This window comes from Oryctolagus cuniculus, chromosome 1, assembly GCF_051225735.1.
Source record: "Oryctolagus cuniculus isolate XC-2025 breed Fujian yellow rabbit chromosome 1, ASM5122573v1, whole genome shotgun sequence".
Classification (NCBI taxonomy): domain Eukaryota; kingdom Metazoa; phylum Chordata; class Mammalia; order Lagomorpha; family Leporidae; genus Oryctolagus; species Oryctolagus cuniculus.
This window is the reverse complement of record NC_142867.1, coordinates 111,300,133-111,313,051: the sequence shown is the minus strand read 5'-3', so window position 1 is coordinate 111,313,051 and position 12,919 is coordinate 111,300,133. Positions and strand designations below refer to the sequence as shown.

The 12,919-nt window shown below is 58.0% G+C and overlaps 1 protein-coding gene across 4 annotated transcripts; it reads left to right on the top strand.

Moving 5' to 3' along the window:
* Positions 1-3,145: 3,145 nt before the first annotated feature.
* Positions 3,146-11,395, top strand: C2CD2L (C2CD2 like). 4 transcript variants are annotated; one of them, XR_016234683.1, is made up of 14 exons: positions 3,146-3,650; positions 5,533-5,628; positions 5,931-6,050; positions 6,218-6,328; positions 6,421-6,537; positions 6,619-6,730; positions 6,860-6,968; positions 7,618-7,682; positions 7,761-7,888; positions 7,978-8,152; positions 8,679-8,754; positions 8,892-9,025; positions 9,113-9,398; positions 10,325-11,395. XR_016234683.1 is itself a non-coding variant. In XM_002722712.6 (14 exons), exons 1-14 carry the CDS (start codon positions 3,297-3,299, stop codon positions 10,534-10,536), a joined length of 2,121 nt encoding a protein of 706 aa, XP_002722758.1. In that variant the 5' UTR covers positions 3,146-3,296; the 3' UTR covers positions 10,537-11,395. The 4 variants fall into 4 exon arrangements, 2 of the variants coding, with proteins under 2 accessions (XP_002722758.1, XP_008248722.1); XR_016234684.1 differs by having other exon boundaries at positions 8,889-9,025; XM_002722712.6 differs by having other exon boundaries at positions 8,653-8,754.
* Positions 11,396-12,919: the final 1,524 nt, after the last annotated feature.

Genomic DNA, 12,919 nt, shown 5'->3' with positions numbered 1-12,919 from the left:
GTACTGCACTGTTTAGGGAAGAATAGCAAGAAAAAATATGTATGTACATACAAGTACAACGATGTTTTTTGCGTGGTTGAATCTACAGATGCGGAGCAGCTCTAGCGGGACAAGGACACATGTGAACATAATCCCAGTGATTTACACCACAGTGTTCTGCCAGTTTGTTTCCTCCATGTGTGTGTGTGTGAGCATATGTACCCATCTGTGTCTGTGTCACTGGTGCCTCTTAAACTGGAAACTCCCTGGAGGCCACTGTTTTTCTTTCCACAGGCTGTCCCCCCGAGGCTAAGGACACCGGTATCTGTTTAGAAGGCATCACACACATTAATGAGTCTGAGTGTGAAAGAAGTGCAGAGGGCAACAGGTGCACAGAGCAGGGAGCACGGGGTGGTGACCAGGGGCAGGACAGGGCCTGGAGGAGGAGTGGTATCTCAAAGGATGTGAGCAGGTGGCAGAATGGAAGGGCCTTCCAGAGGGAGGGGTGAGACCGGGAGCAGGTGTGAAGGAGGAGTCTGTGGGTCCCCGGAGGAGGCAGCGCCCGGGTATCTTATAGCTCAGAGGCTGGCTGAGACTCCCTGGAGGTCGGAGGTCGGAGGGACAGTCTGTCTCTGTTCCTGCTTTATTAGGGAGGCCAAGCCTCATGGATCTGCCTATCCAGCCAGGCACTGGCTCTTTCTTCTCTGAGATCATCAGCCCTCCCTCACCTAAGAGGGTGGGAGGATTTGTTCAAAGTCGGAGCAGTAGGCATTCTTCATTCAGGTATACATGTTACCATCAGAAAGCGGTTCCTTGGACGCGTGTCACTCATGCTGAATGATTTTGCTCCCTTGATGGTAACCGCCAGCAAGGTGATTAGCAAATGAATAAGAAGGCTAACACCTGGGATTCACAGGTTAGCTGAGCCGACCAGGCCTGAGCTCACATCTGCTAACTGTCCTGAGCACCTCCCGGTAAGCAAGGCCAGTCCACTGTGGAGCTGACCACGACAAAGCCTCCCAAAGGTGCTTCCCTGCAGCTCCAGAGGGGGGGCTGGACGCTGTCTGTGACTCGGTCCACACAGCCCAATGGCTCTCCTTCCTTCTCTTCCCACCTCTCCCCTGAAGAAATAAGAGCACGAGGGCTAAGCGGTGGAGGAGAGACTGGGAGTGCTAAGTCTTCATTGTCAAGCAGCATAAGGCCCAGTGCAGGGGCTGATGGAATAAACCTAAGAACTGAGAACCGAAAGAAAGAAGGATATTGGGGGCAGAGGGTCTTCACAGAGGAAACTTGCACCTGGACAACGTCCTGCGTGACCTGCTCCCCCAGCCCCAGCTGCACTGCCTGTGTACTGTTCCGCCGGCATCTCTGGATTCTGTCCCTGCCTGCTCTCCTTCCTTGTTCCATGTCTTCTCCTCCCCCTTGAGACCAGAGGCCCAGCTCTAGGAGTCTCTCTTGTTTTGCAGGCTGTTGACCATGCCTGCGCAGGGCCACAGCAGGGTTACCCCATCTCAGCCACCTCTCCCCCACCAATCCTTACAGTGAAATCCAGGGCTGCCCCGGGCTACCCCAACACCTCCTCTGCCTCAAAACCCTGCTGGTTCTGCTAGGCCTGCAACTCCACTCTTTATTTTTTTTAAGGATTTATTTTTATTTATTTGAAAGACAGAGTCACAGAGTGGGAGAGAGAGAGAGACAGAGAGAAAGAGATCCATCTTCCAACACTGGTTCACTCAACAAATGGCTGCAATGCCCAGGGCTGGGCCAGGCCAGAGCCAGGAGCCAGGAACTTCCTCTGGGTCTCCCATATAGGTGCAGAGGCCCAAGCACTTGGGCCATCCTCTGCTGCTTTCCCAGGCACATTAGCAGGGAGCTGGATCAGAAGTGGAGCAGCTGGGACGCGAACTGGTGCCCCTACAGGATGCAGCTCTGCAGCTGGCGACCTGACCCTCTGTGCCACGGCACCAGCTCCAACTCCACTTTAGAAGGCATTCCTTGCTCTCACGTGCTGATCCCTCAGGCAACTAACTGACTTGGGAAAAGGCTATTCAACACCTTCTGACCTACCTCTCTGAGGGGCTGTGGGGCAAAGACCTCCCTTGTAGGCTCTCAGGGAACCAGGATTCCTCTGGATCCTGCTTTCCGGTCCCAGGCCTACAGGGATTGAATTTCCTCCCTGATCCCGAGGCCGGGAGTCGGGTGGTAACCCACAATGCGATTTCTGGGGCGCTTGTTGGGGTCTCACATCTGGATGGCAGGGTCTTCTGGCCAAATCTATTGGCAGTTCAGTGCGGCACCGCCAGCTCTGCTCTCTTCTCTTCCCCACCCTCTCTACACGTGCTCCATAGGCAGGAGCTGTTACTATGGAAATATAGCACTTCTAAAAACAGACACAGCTCTGGGCTTGGGAAACGTCTCCGGAACAACCGCATCCGAGCAAAGAAGTTAAGGGGGACGTCCCTGGGTCCCAGCTCCAAGACGAAGGGGAGTGGGGGCGGCGAGGGTGCTGGAGGGAATTCAGTATTCTACGCTCGGTTCTCTGCCAGGTTCGGGTTCTGCTCTCTCTCTGTGCACCTCTACCAGACACTTCCGTTCCGGAGGGATGCCCTGTGCCGCCCCGCCCCGCCCCAGGACTGGGGGACTTAAAAGGGACCGAGCCTGGAGGTGTTAGAAGAGGCGTCGATTTCCACGGGGGTCACCTCCTTGTCAACCTCACAGGCGTTTCACTTAGAGACCTAAGGGGGCGTCGGGTGAGTGAGGTCATTCCCGCCGCCGTGAACTCGGGCGAGGGGGCGCATCCCCCCAGTCCCGGGATGGGGCGGAACGGTCAAAGACCCCGCCCGGTTTCAACCCCGGAACGTCGCCCGCTCGCGCGGCGCCTCCCGCCCCGCCCGGTGCGGGCGCGGCCCCTTTAAGGGCGGGTGGGGGCGGGGCGCCGGCGGTGTTGTCAGTGTCAGCTCTGCGCACGCAGCCCTCCCGGAGCCGGTGCCGGCCCGCGCGCCCCAGCGTCTCTGCAGCCCAGTCCCCGCCCGGCTCCGGCGGGCCCGCGCCGTGGGAGGAGCCGGGAGCCGGCCGGAGGCTCGCCGGGCTGCGACTGCTGGACGGAGCAGGGAGGGACCCCGGCCACGGAGGCAGAGACCCGGCGTCGCGAGCCCCGAGGACACCCCCTCCTCGATCTGTGGCACCCGCCGGTCCCGGGCACTCGGCTCGCGAGAGCCCCGGGGGAGCCCGCCCCCGCCCCGCGGCCCTGCTGGGCCATGCTCCCCCGGGGCAGCGGCCGAGCCTGAGCCGGGAGCCGGACCGAGCCCGTGCCGAGCATGGATCGCAGCTGGGGGCAGGGGGACGTGGGCTGGGCGGCCCTGCTGGTCCTCTTCGCCGCCTCGCTGCTCACCGTGTTCGGCTGGCTGCTGCAGTACGCTCGCGGCTTGTGGCTGGCGCGGGCCCGCGGGGGCCGGGGCGCGGGCCCCGCCTCAGCTGCGGAGCCAGCGGGCCCCCTGCGGGAGCTGGGCGTGTGGCGCTCGCTGCTGCGGCTGCGGGCGACTCGGACCGGCGCCGCCGAGGAGCCAGGCGTTCGGGGCCTCCTGGCGTCGCTCTTCGCCTTCAAGTCTTTCCGGGAGAACTGGCAGCGGGCGTGGGTGCGAGCGCTGAACCAGCAGGCCTGCAGGGACGGGGTGAGTCGGACGAGACCCTAGGTGGTCCTGCAGCCATTCCTTTCGGGGGAGGGAAGGAAGGGGCCAGACGGGGGTGGAGATCAACTGGGGAAGCCCACGCTCTCTCTTCCCCTCCAGATCGGAGAAGCAGGTGCGGCTGCGGCTGCGGGTTGTAGAAACCCAGTGCTGTCCCAGATCTGTTTCTGTGGGCAAGGTACTCTGGCTCCAGACCCTAGTACAAGTTACTGTTCTCATAGCAACGCTAATCCCTGTGCCTGAGGGCACTTCCGCCAAGCCTGCTGATCCTGTCGGAGGGGAGACAGGTGCACCTGCAGAAGGAATTTGCCTGGTCCTCATGCCACCACACCCAGTTAACATCTCCTGCCCTGAATCCCTGCCGTGGCCAGGCGGTTTTTCAAGGAGCCTGAGCTACCCCCTGCCCATCAGTAATTTCTCTGCTCGCTGGGCCCGCAGTGTATTTGTTGGAGGAAAAATGTTCCGGTGGAGAAGGGCCTGACAGTCTGTCTGTGCTCATGCCCTTCCCAAAGGAGCTGCAGTTGCCCCTTGAGGGTCAGTCACATACCAGCCCTGCCCACTTCCTCCCATGGCAGCAGGCATCGCCTCCCAGGAAGTGGGGCAGGAAGTGTGATCATGAGACCCAGGAGGGATGGGAGGTCCCCACTTGCCCTGGTCCCCTCCTATCCGGACCCAGCCATCTCTTCTGACCCTCACAGTCCACCCACGCCTTGTTCAGAGGGTTCTGTTTTCAGCCATGACAAGTTTGGAGACTTTACCCTGCTAGCTCCCCAAATCCCTGGAAACAGAAGTGGCCACAAGAAGTTGCTTTGCCCAGCTGACCAGCCAAAAGCGAGTTTATACCTTGAACCCATGCCTCCAGCCAGCTCTCCCTGCACCTTGTCCCTGGGTCACAAGCAACTCTCCAGGACAGCTGACTCAGCCAGACGTTGGCGGGGAGATGAAGGTTCCCAGCATCCGTCTCCCATCTCCCTTGGCCTGCTCCTTGATCCAGTTACCAGAGCGGAGAAGTTGGCTTCCTCTGGTTTGTGAGGCACATGAACCCCACTGATCTGTTTCCTCCATCTCGAGACCCAGGGAGGAGTTGCCAGCCTCATCTGTGCCCCTTCTCAACTGTTCCTGCCATCCTGCTCTCCAGAGGGGCCTGCAGTAGGTTCATTCTACTGCCGTGGAAGAATTAGGGAGTAGCTCTTTGGAGACCTGAGCTAAGCAGCTTTCTGCCTCCTAATACCGTCCTGCTGTCTGCCGTGCAGCATTAGCTAGGCCCCCGGGCCCTTCAGCCCTCTGAGCTTGCTTTGCTTCTCAAGGTCCCCCAGGCCATGCTCAGCCGGACCCCATCTCCAAGAGTATCCTCAAGTAGCATCCTCTTCTTGAGTCTCCACATCCTGTTGATCTGGAAGAAGTCTTAGCTTCATTTCTCTCGCTTTTATCTCACAGTAAATGCCCTTGATCCTTAGCTCAGCCCGAGCCCTCTCTGTCAAGCTGTTTACACACACACACACACACACACACACACACGTGGCTTGATTACTTTTCTGTGCACACTGTTCTTTGGGACTAGTAGGGGTTGAAGAGGAAGGTGAGGAGAAGAGTGAGACCTCTGGTATTCCTCCTGGAGGAACCCAGGGTCCTCAGCTCAAGGTGATCTGGTCTCTGAGGTGGTCTGGCTCCCTGGGAGCCCTAGCAGCTGCAGGTCCCTGGAGAGGTGGGGTCTGATGGGAACCTAAAGCCCTGAGCCAAACAGGGGCCAGAAGCCAGCCTGCAGCTGAGGCATCTGCAGTGCTCGGGCCCAGCCAGCCACCGAGCTGGCCAGCTCTGTGGGAGGAAGCTCCAGAGACGTGATCTTGTGCCCATGTTACTTCCTTAGAGCTCCATCCAAATTGCCTTTGAGGAAGTACCCCAACTCCCACCCAGAGCCAGCATCAGTCATGTGACCTGCATAGACCAATCAGAGCACACCATGGTAAGGGACGGATGGGCACTGCCTGCTTGGGACTTTAGGGAGGCTGACCCCAGGGTTCCTTTTAGTCAGGGGTTCCTGACTTTAGGAGGTCTGAGGAGCTCCCTGAAGTTGGGTGCAAAATGTGTGTGCATGTGTGTGTGTGCATTTCTCTGGGGAAAGGAGTCTTTGGCTCTTATCTGATTCGTTGAGGGGTTCATGACCTCCAAAAGATGAAGTCCCAAGGAAGGCAGAAGTGGGTAGGAGTCTGCTGAATCATAGGGCGAGGTGAAGCAGGTGGCCACCCTCCCTCCCTCCTCTCTTAGGTGCTGCATTGCCAGCTCTCTGCCGAGGAGATGCGGTTCCCAGTCTCTGTGACCCAGCAGTCCCCCGCTGCCGTCTCCATGGAGACCTACCACGTCACTCTGACACTGCCACCAACACAGGTGGAGGGATGTGGGAAACTGAGTTGGACAGGGGGCGGTTCAGGTGGCCCAGCATTTTCTGTTTGGCTCCTCTCCAGGATGGAATTTGGGAAGGGGTGGTCCTGGGGAGTCGGAGTCTTTGGGGGAGCGGGCCAAGTCAAGCCCAGTCCCTTTGTCCCTCTCCCCAGTTGGAAGTCAACCTGGAGGAGATCCCTGGGGAAGGGCTGCTGGTGTCCTGGGCCTTCACTGACCGCCCAGATCTCAGCCTCACGGTGCTTCCTAAGCTGCAGGCCAGAGAGGTGAGGAGCGCGGACTGGTAAAGACAAGGCCAGAGGCAGGGAGGGCAGGCAGAGCTGCGGGCTCCACCTGTTTGTTTTCCTGCTCCATGTAGAGAGGTGAGGAGGAAGTTGAGCTCTCCACAATCGAGGAGCTGATCAAGGACGCCATAGTCAGCACCCAGCCAGCCATGATGGTCAACCTCAGGGCTTGCTCTGCCCCAGGAGGCCTGGTGAGTAGGCACCCAAAGTCAAAGGATTGCATGCAGCCTGCCCGCAAGGTACCATGTTAAGGTACCTCGTCCTGCTCTTAGGTACCCAGTGAGAAGCCACCTACGATGCCCCAGACCCAGCCAGTCATTCCCAGACCTACGCGGTTATTCCTACGGCAGCTTCGAGCTTCCCACCTGGGAAGTGAGCTGGGAGGTGAGAGCACACCGGCCAGGGCCTATGGTTGCAAGCACTCCCTGCCCCTCTAGCAGGGGTACTGCCTCTCTGCTCCTCAGTAGCTTCTCATCTCTGACCTGAGCATCTTCTAACTGCTGGTTCCAACAGGCACCGAGGAACTGTGCTGTGTGGCTGAGCTCGACACTCCCATGCAACAGAAGTGGACCAAGCCTGTGAGGGCTGGTCCGGAGGTGGAGTGGACAGAGGACCTGGCACTGTAAGCAGTGACCTCCCCCCCAACCCCCTGCTTCCGTGGGCGACTGAGGGTCAAGTTCTTCCAGCACAGCCCTGGCATGAATCAGCTCTGTTCGCAGTAGCCCTTGATGTGAGCTCCTTGTGCGTGGCCAGGCCTTGGCCTGGATCCCAGGGATCCAGACGTGGCCACGATACAGCCCCCACCCCCTGCATTGATTGCAGGCTTGAGGCAGAACAGAGGTACAAAAAGAAGGTGTTGTAAGTGTTCCCATAGAGGCTTACCACAATATGCTGAGGGAGCACTTAGGTGGGAGAGACCAATTCCCTTAGGGGAACAAGGATCCCAGCAGGCTACAAGGAGGAGGTGGCAATTAAACTGCACCTTAGATCAGGAGTAGGGTTTCACCGGAGTGTGACACTACTCCTGGTTCCAGGATACTTGGACAAATGAAAGAGCATGATTTGAGACTAACCAGACAGGGCGGAGCAGGGCCTGGAAGGGTCTGAAAGCCCAGCTAAAGAGTCTCCACCTGGCCTAGCCCTGCTATCCCAAGGAGGCAGGACTGGGAGGGCAGAAGCACTGGACTGGAGCCTTGTGCTATCATCTCTCTCTGCCTCTGGCCTGGGGTCCACTCCGGTTGTTCATCCTCCCCTTCTGCTTCTGCCCCCAGGGACCTGGGACCACAGAGCCGGGAGCTGACCCTCCGAGTGCTGAGGAGCGGCAGCCATGGAGACAGTGAGTGTGGGGCAGGAAGGGCTACCCTGGGTGGGTGCTGAGCAGGGCCACAGCTCACAGTGCCTCTCTTTGCTCCAGCTGAGCTCCTGGGCCAGGCCACACTGCCTGTGGGCTCCCCGTCCAGACCACTGTCTCGGAGACAGGTGTGCCCACTCATGCCAGGGCCAGGGAAAGCCCTGGGCCCAGCAGCCACCATAGCAGCAGAGGTGAGATGCGGAGCCAGGGGCAGGCGGGAGGACGCAGGGGACAGGCAGTCTCTGAGGCCCTGCCTCTTTGCATTCGCACCCGTCCGCAGCTTCAGTATGAGGAGGGCTCCCCCCGGAACCTGGGCACGCCCACCCCCTCCACTCCCCGTCCCAGCATCACACCCACCAAGAAGATAGAGCTGGACCGCACCATCATGCCTGACGGCACCATCGTTACCACAGTCACCACCGTCCAGTCGCGGCCCCGCGGCGATGGCAAATTAGGTACAGAGGAGGAGCCCGGGAGCTCGGCTCTAGCCAGTGGTGGCCCCGGGCTGCAGACCGCGGCGGGACGGGGAAAGGGGAAGGCCAGCCCCCACGCCAGCGTGCCCAGTTCCTGACTTTGCGCTCTGCCCCTGCCATACCTGCTTTGGGATCTGTCTCTCTTAAACTTTCCCTTCTATCCCTCCACCTCCCCAAAACTCCTCTGACCCTTCAGTGCTTCTGGGGTCTCCCAGCTCCTCCTACAGGACTCTGGCACTCCCCCTCTATCACCCCTGTATACTCCATACTCCCATGGCATCTCCCCATAGCTGCAAGTGGGCCCCACATTCCCATTAGCTCCTATGGTGTCTTTTGGTCCCCATGATTAATCTTGTGATTAATCATTCCTTAATCACCCTTGCCCTCTGAGTCAACCACAGCCTGCATCTCAACAAAGGTAGTAGGGGGTGGGAGCCACTGGAAAGCACCGCCCAGCTCACTGACCCTCCCCCACCCACCAGACTCCCCCTCCCGCTCCCCGTCCAAGGTGGAGGTGACCGAGAAGACGACGACCGTGCTGAGTGAGACCAGCGGCCCCAGCAATACGTCTCACAGCAGCAGCCGTGAGTGGGGGCTGGATGTGTGGACGTGGTTGGTGCTGGGGCCCCTGGGTCAAAAACCTCTTTGGGTAGGGCAGGCGTTGGAGTCCCAGAAGGAGCTGGGGAGAAATGGGGTTCTCCATCCTCTGAACCCCCAGCAGGGGAGAGCCACCTTTCCAATGGCTTGGACCCGGTAGCAGAGACAGCGATTCGTCAGCTGACTGAGCCCAGTGGGCGGGCAGCCAAGAAGACACCCACCAAGCGCAGCACTCTCATCATCTCTGGTGTTTCCAAGGTAACAGGGCTCTGGGGAGAGGAGTTGGGATAGGGAGGAAGGCCTAATGGGTCACTCCTGCCCATTAACGCTTGTCCCTCCTGCCAGGTGCCCATTGCTCAGGACGAGTTGGCACTCTCCCTGGGCTATGCGGCATCCCTGGAAGCCTCCGTGCAGGATGATGCAGGGACCAGTGGCGGCCCCTCCTCGCCCCCCTCCGACCCACCAGCCATGTCCCCAGGACCCCTCGATGCCCTCTCCAGTCCCACAAGTGTCCAGGAAGCTGATGAGACAACCCGCTCGGACATTTCTGAGAGGCCGTCCGTGGATGATGTGGAGTCGGAAACAGGGTCCACTGGTGCCCTGGAGACGCGCAGCCTCAAGGATCACAAAGGTGGGGACATGCTGGCAGGTGACTCCCCCTTTAGACCCAGGGTCATGACCTGGGTTCTGCTGGACACCTAGGGTCATGGGAGCCTCCGGCAAACATGTCTTCTCCTACCTCCCCTGAAAGATCAGCCAGACTTCCCAGCCAGGTTCAGCCAAGCTACAGCAGAGAGGGGAACTTGGTGCCTTAGTTCCTGGCCTGGCTCCGACGGGCTTGGGTCACTGGAAAGGCTTTCAGGTCATCTCCCTTTATTTCCCACTCATCCTTTCTTCCCATTTACTCCCTACTTCCATCCCAAAGAATGGAAGAAATCCTACCCCAGGCCAACCGCAGACTTGTTCCTCCAGCAATGACACAGGCTAGGGACAGCTCTGGCACTTCAGAGAGTGAGGAGCTTCCCCCAAACAGGCTCATCTTTCTACCAATGAGCCTGTCGACCGCGGATGCAAGCCTGTGTCCCTTTCTGAGATAATGGGGTCCCTAAGTCCAAAGCCTGCTGTATAAGCCCCTCATCCTATTGGTCCTGAATTCACCTCTCTGAAGTCCCCGGAGGTGCCACTTCCTGTTCACATCCTGGAATTCCGTGAACAAGTCAGTGTCAACCCACCTCCCCTTTTATGATTTAGAGGCTTTGGAGAACACCCTCTGCTTAGCCTTTGTCTCACAGGAGAGAGGCCCAGTGTCTGTCCTCCCTGTTACGGCCCCTGAGGTTCCTCGCGGGGGCAGAGGTGGTAGTGCACACAGACTCCAACGTTCACTTGCATTTCTTCCTCGGGACCGCAGAGCGCTTCCTTTCCCTGAGAGCTCTGGCTTCAGGCCAAAGGACTGGTGCTGTTCCACTCCACCTGCCCCTCCAACCTCTGTCCTTTCCCTGCGTCCCCGTCCTTCCCCCAGCCCCTCTGTCTGCCTCAGCTTCCCCTATCCCCCCACAGTGAGTTTCCTGCGCAGTGGCACAAAGCTCATCTTCCGCCGGAGACCCCGACAGAAGGAAGCTGGTCTGAGCCAATCACACGATGACCTCTCCAACACGACGGCCACGCCCAGTGTCCGGAAGAAGGCCGGCAGCTTTTCTCGCCGCCTTATCAAGCGTTTTTCCTTCAAATCCAAACCCAAAGCCAATGGCAACCCCAGCCCCCAGCTCTGAGGGCCCTCCTCACCTCCTGCGCTAGGAGAGGGCGAGAGTTCTCTCAGCCCATTTCCCACATCCCCTTCCATACCCCTTCCTGGATTCCCAGTGCCAGGGGCCAGGAAGGCCCTCTGGGTTCCAGGAAGCCTTGTCCACCCTGGGCCGTGGGGCCAGCTGGAAGGGTCCCTGCAGCGGGAAGCACTTGAGAAGTGGGCATCCCCTGCCAAGGACACAGAAGTGGGAGCTGGCAGCGGGGGGCAGCGGCAGACTCTGTCCTGGCACGTGCAGCATCACTCAGTTGTGCTGGCCTCCTGCTGACTCTGGGCCCTAAGCAGAGTCCCAGGCCGCCCCCTCCTCCTCCCTTATTTATTCTTTTTTATTTATATGTGTGGTCGAGGACCCTCAGTGAACAGGTGACAGAGGGCATCTCCCAGGTGGCCCTTCTTTTCTGTCCCAAGAGGATAGGCAAGTCCCTTCAGGATGGGGCTCCCATGCCTCCCTCAGGTCCCCACTCAGACCAGCACCAGTGTCTGCCTCTGAGGGCGTTGGCAGCTCACAGGAAGCCGGGCCGGTGCCCGGGATGGGGGGCAGGTACTCCCCACCACCCTGCTCCCCTCTGCTCCTCGCCCCTCCCTCCCCTTTCTTACCGTTTTTGTACTTGATGCCTTCTCCATGAGCAATGGCTCGGTTGGAAGGAGGGAGCCAGGAGCCTGGTGGGAAACCTTCCCCAGAGAGATGGCCTGAGGGCTTTATGTAAAGACTGATGATGGAGCGAGAGCAAGGTGCACCTCTGTGTGTCGGGAGACGATGAAGTCCATTGCTGTGTGATGGGTTGGAGTTTAACTTATTAAATTAAAGTCAAATTGGAGTTTATAAACTGGACAGCTGGTTATCCTTTGAAAGGCAAACAGGCAGTGAGGTGATGATGCTGAGGGTGTGGATGGTGAGAGAAAGGGGCCTGGATGGTGAAATAGGGCAGCTGACACATAGTGGGTCTGCTAAGAAGCTCCCACAGAGAAGGACTATGGAGAGAGAGGGGTGGGACAGACTCCCGAAGTTGCAGCAAAAAAATCAACCAGGGACCGCAGGCATCTTCGTTCCCCTTCCTCACAGGCCACTTTGCGGAAGTTCAGAGCGTGTGCTCAGGAACTACACGGCCCGGGTTTGAGTCCCAGTTCCACTGTTCACCTGTGGGATCATGGGAGTAAACGCCGAGGGCCTCTGTGTCCCCATCTGTAAAATGGGGACGGTGACAACAGTAGTTGTCATTCAGTGGGGAGAAGTAGCTGAGCAGCTGCACTCTGTTGCACATAGGGCTGAAGAAGTGTCCACTCTTGCCTCAGACAAGACAGATTAGGAGGAGGAAGTTGAACAATTGTCATAATAAAAAGACTTTCAGTAGGGAGTCATAGTTACTGGCAAACTCTGTGTCCCCAGGTCCTGTCTTCCGGGACCCTGAGCCAGGCGAGCTGCTGTAGCATGTCGATCCAAGCACGGGCCCAGTGGGCAGGGAACCTGAGTCTGCCACAAACTGGGTGCAAGCGACCCTACACAGGGCACTTCCCCTCTCTGGACTGCAGCTTCCTCATCTGGATCACCATTCTGCTGACGCTCTGTGACTTACCTACCTAACATGGCATGTGCCTTGGGGTAGCCTGAAGATTTGTTACTATTCCCCAAGTGCCCCTCCATATGAGTCACAGAATATGGGATATTTGCAAAGAGTGGCAGGGTATGGCTAGCTGGCTGTAATTTATATATATGCTAAGCATTAGGTCATGAAAGCTGATGTTTCAGACTGTTTCCCCTAATCTAAGAAATGCTGCACTCCTGGTGGCTCACAGAGGAGCAGTGTGTGTATCAGTGTCCCAGGACAGCCACATCCACTGAACTTGTAATTTCATGAGAAACTCTGGTTGATGGGAGGCCAAGTGTTCAGATTTCCACTCTACCTGGGGACTGAGCAGACGGTAACCAGAGACTGTATCCATTCAGTGATGGGGGCCCATGGCTCAAAGCAATCACATATTTTACAGTGAAGAGCCTGACCATATTTCAAAAATAGAGATTTTTAAAAAGAATGCAAAAGGGGCTGGCATTGTGGCATAGTGGGTTAAGTTGCCACCTGTGATGCCAACATCCCATACGGGTGCCAGTTCAAGTCCCGGTTGCTCCACTTCTGATCCAGCTCCCTATTAATGTGCCTGGGAAGGCAGCAGAGGATGATCCAGGTAGTTGGCCCCTTGCCACCCATTTGGGAGATGAGGTTGGAGTTCCAGGCTCCCAGTTTGAGCTTTGCCCAGCTCCAGCCATTGTGGCCATTTGAGGAATGAACCAATGGATGGAAGATATCTCTAACTGCTCATCAAATAATTTTTTTAAAAGTTAAAAAAATGCAAAA

What these genes read in the sequence shown, in the direction of transcription:
- C2CD2L (XM_008250500.5), top strand. Translation starts at nt 3,297, where the DNA reads ATGGATCGCAGCTGGGGGCAGGGGGACGTGGGCTGGGCGGCCCTGCTG. An exon ending in CAGCCACCATAGCAGCAGAG is followed by an intron (nt 7,889 to 7,977) that starts GTGAGATGCGGA and finishes ACCCGTCCGCAG; the next exon opens with CTTCAGTATGAGGAGGGCTC. An exon ending in CAGCCTCAAGGATCACAAAG is followed by an intron (nt 9,399 to 10,324) that starts GTGGGGACATGC and finishes ATCCCCCCACAG; the next exon opens with TGAGTTTCCTGCGCAGTGGC.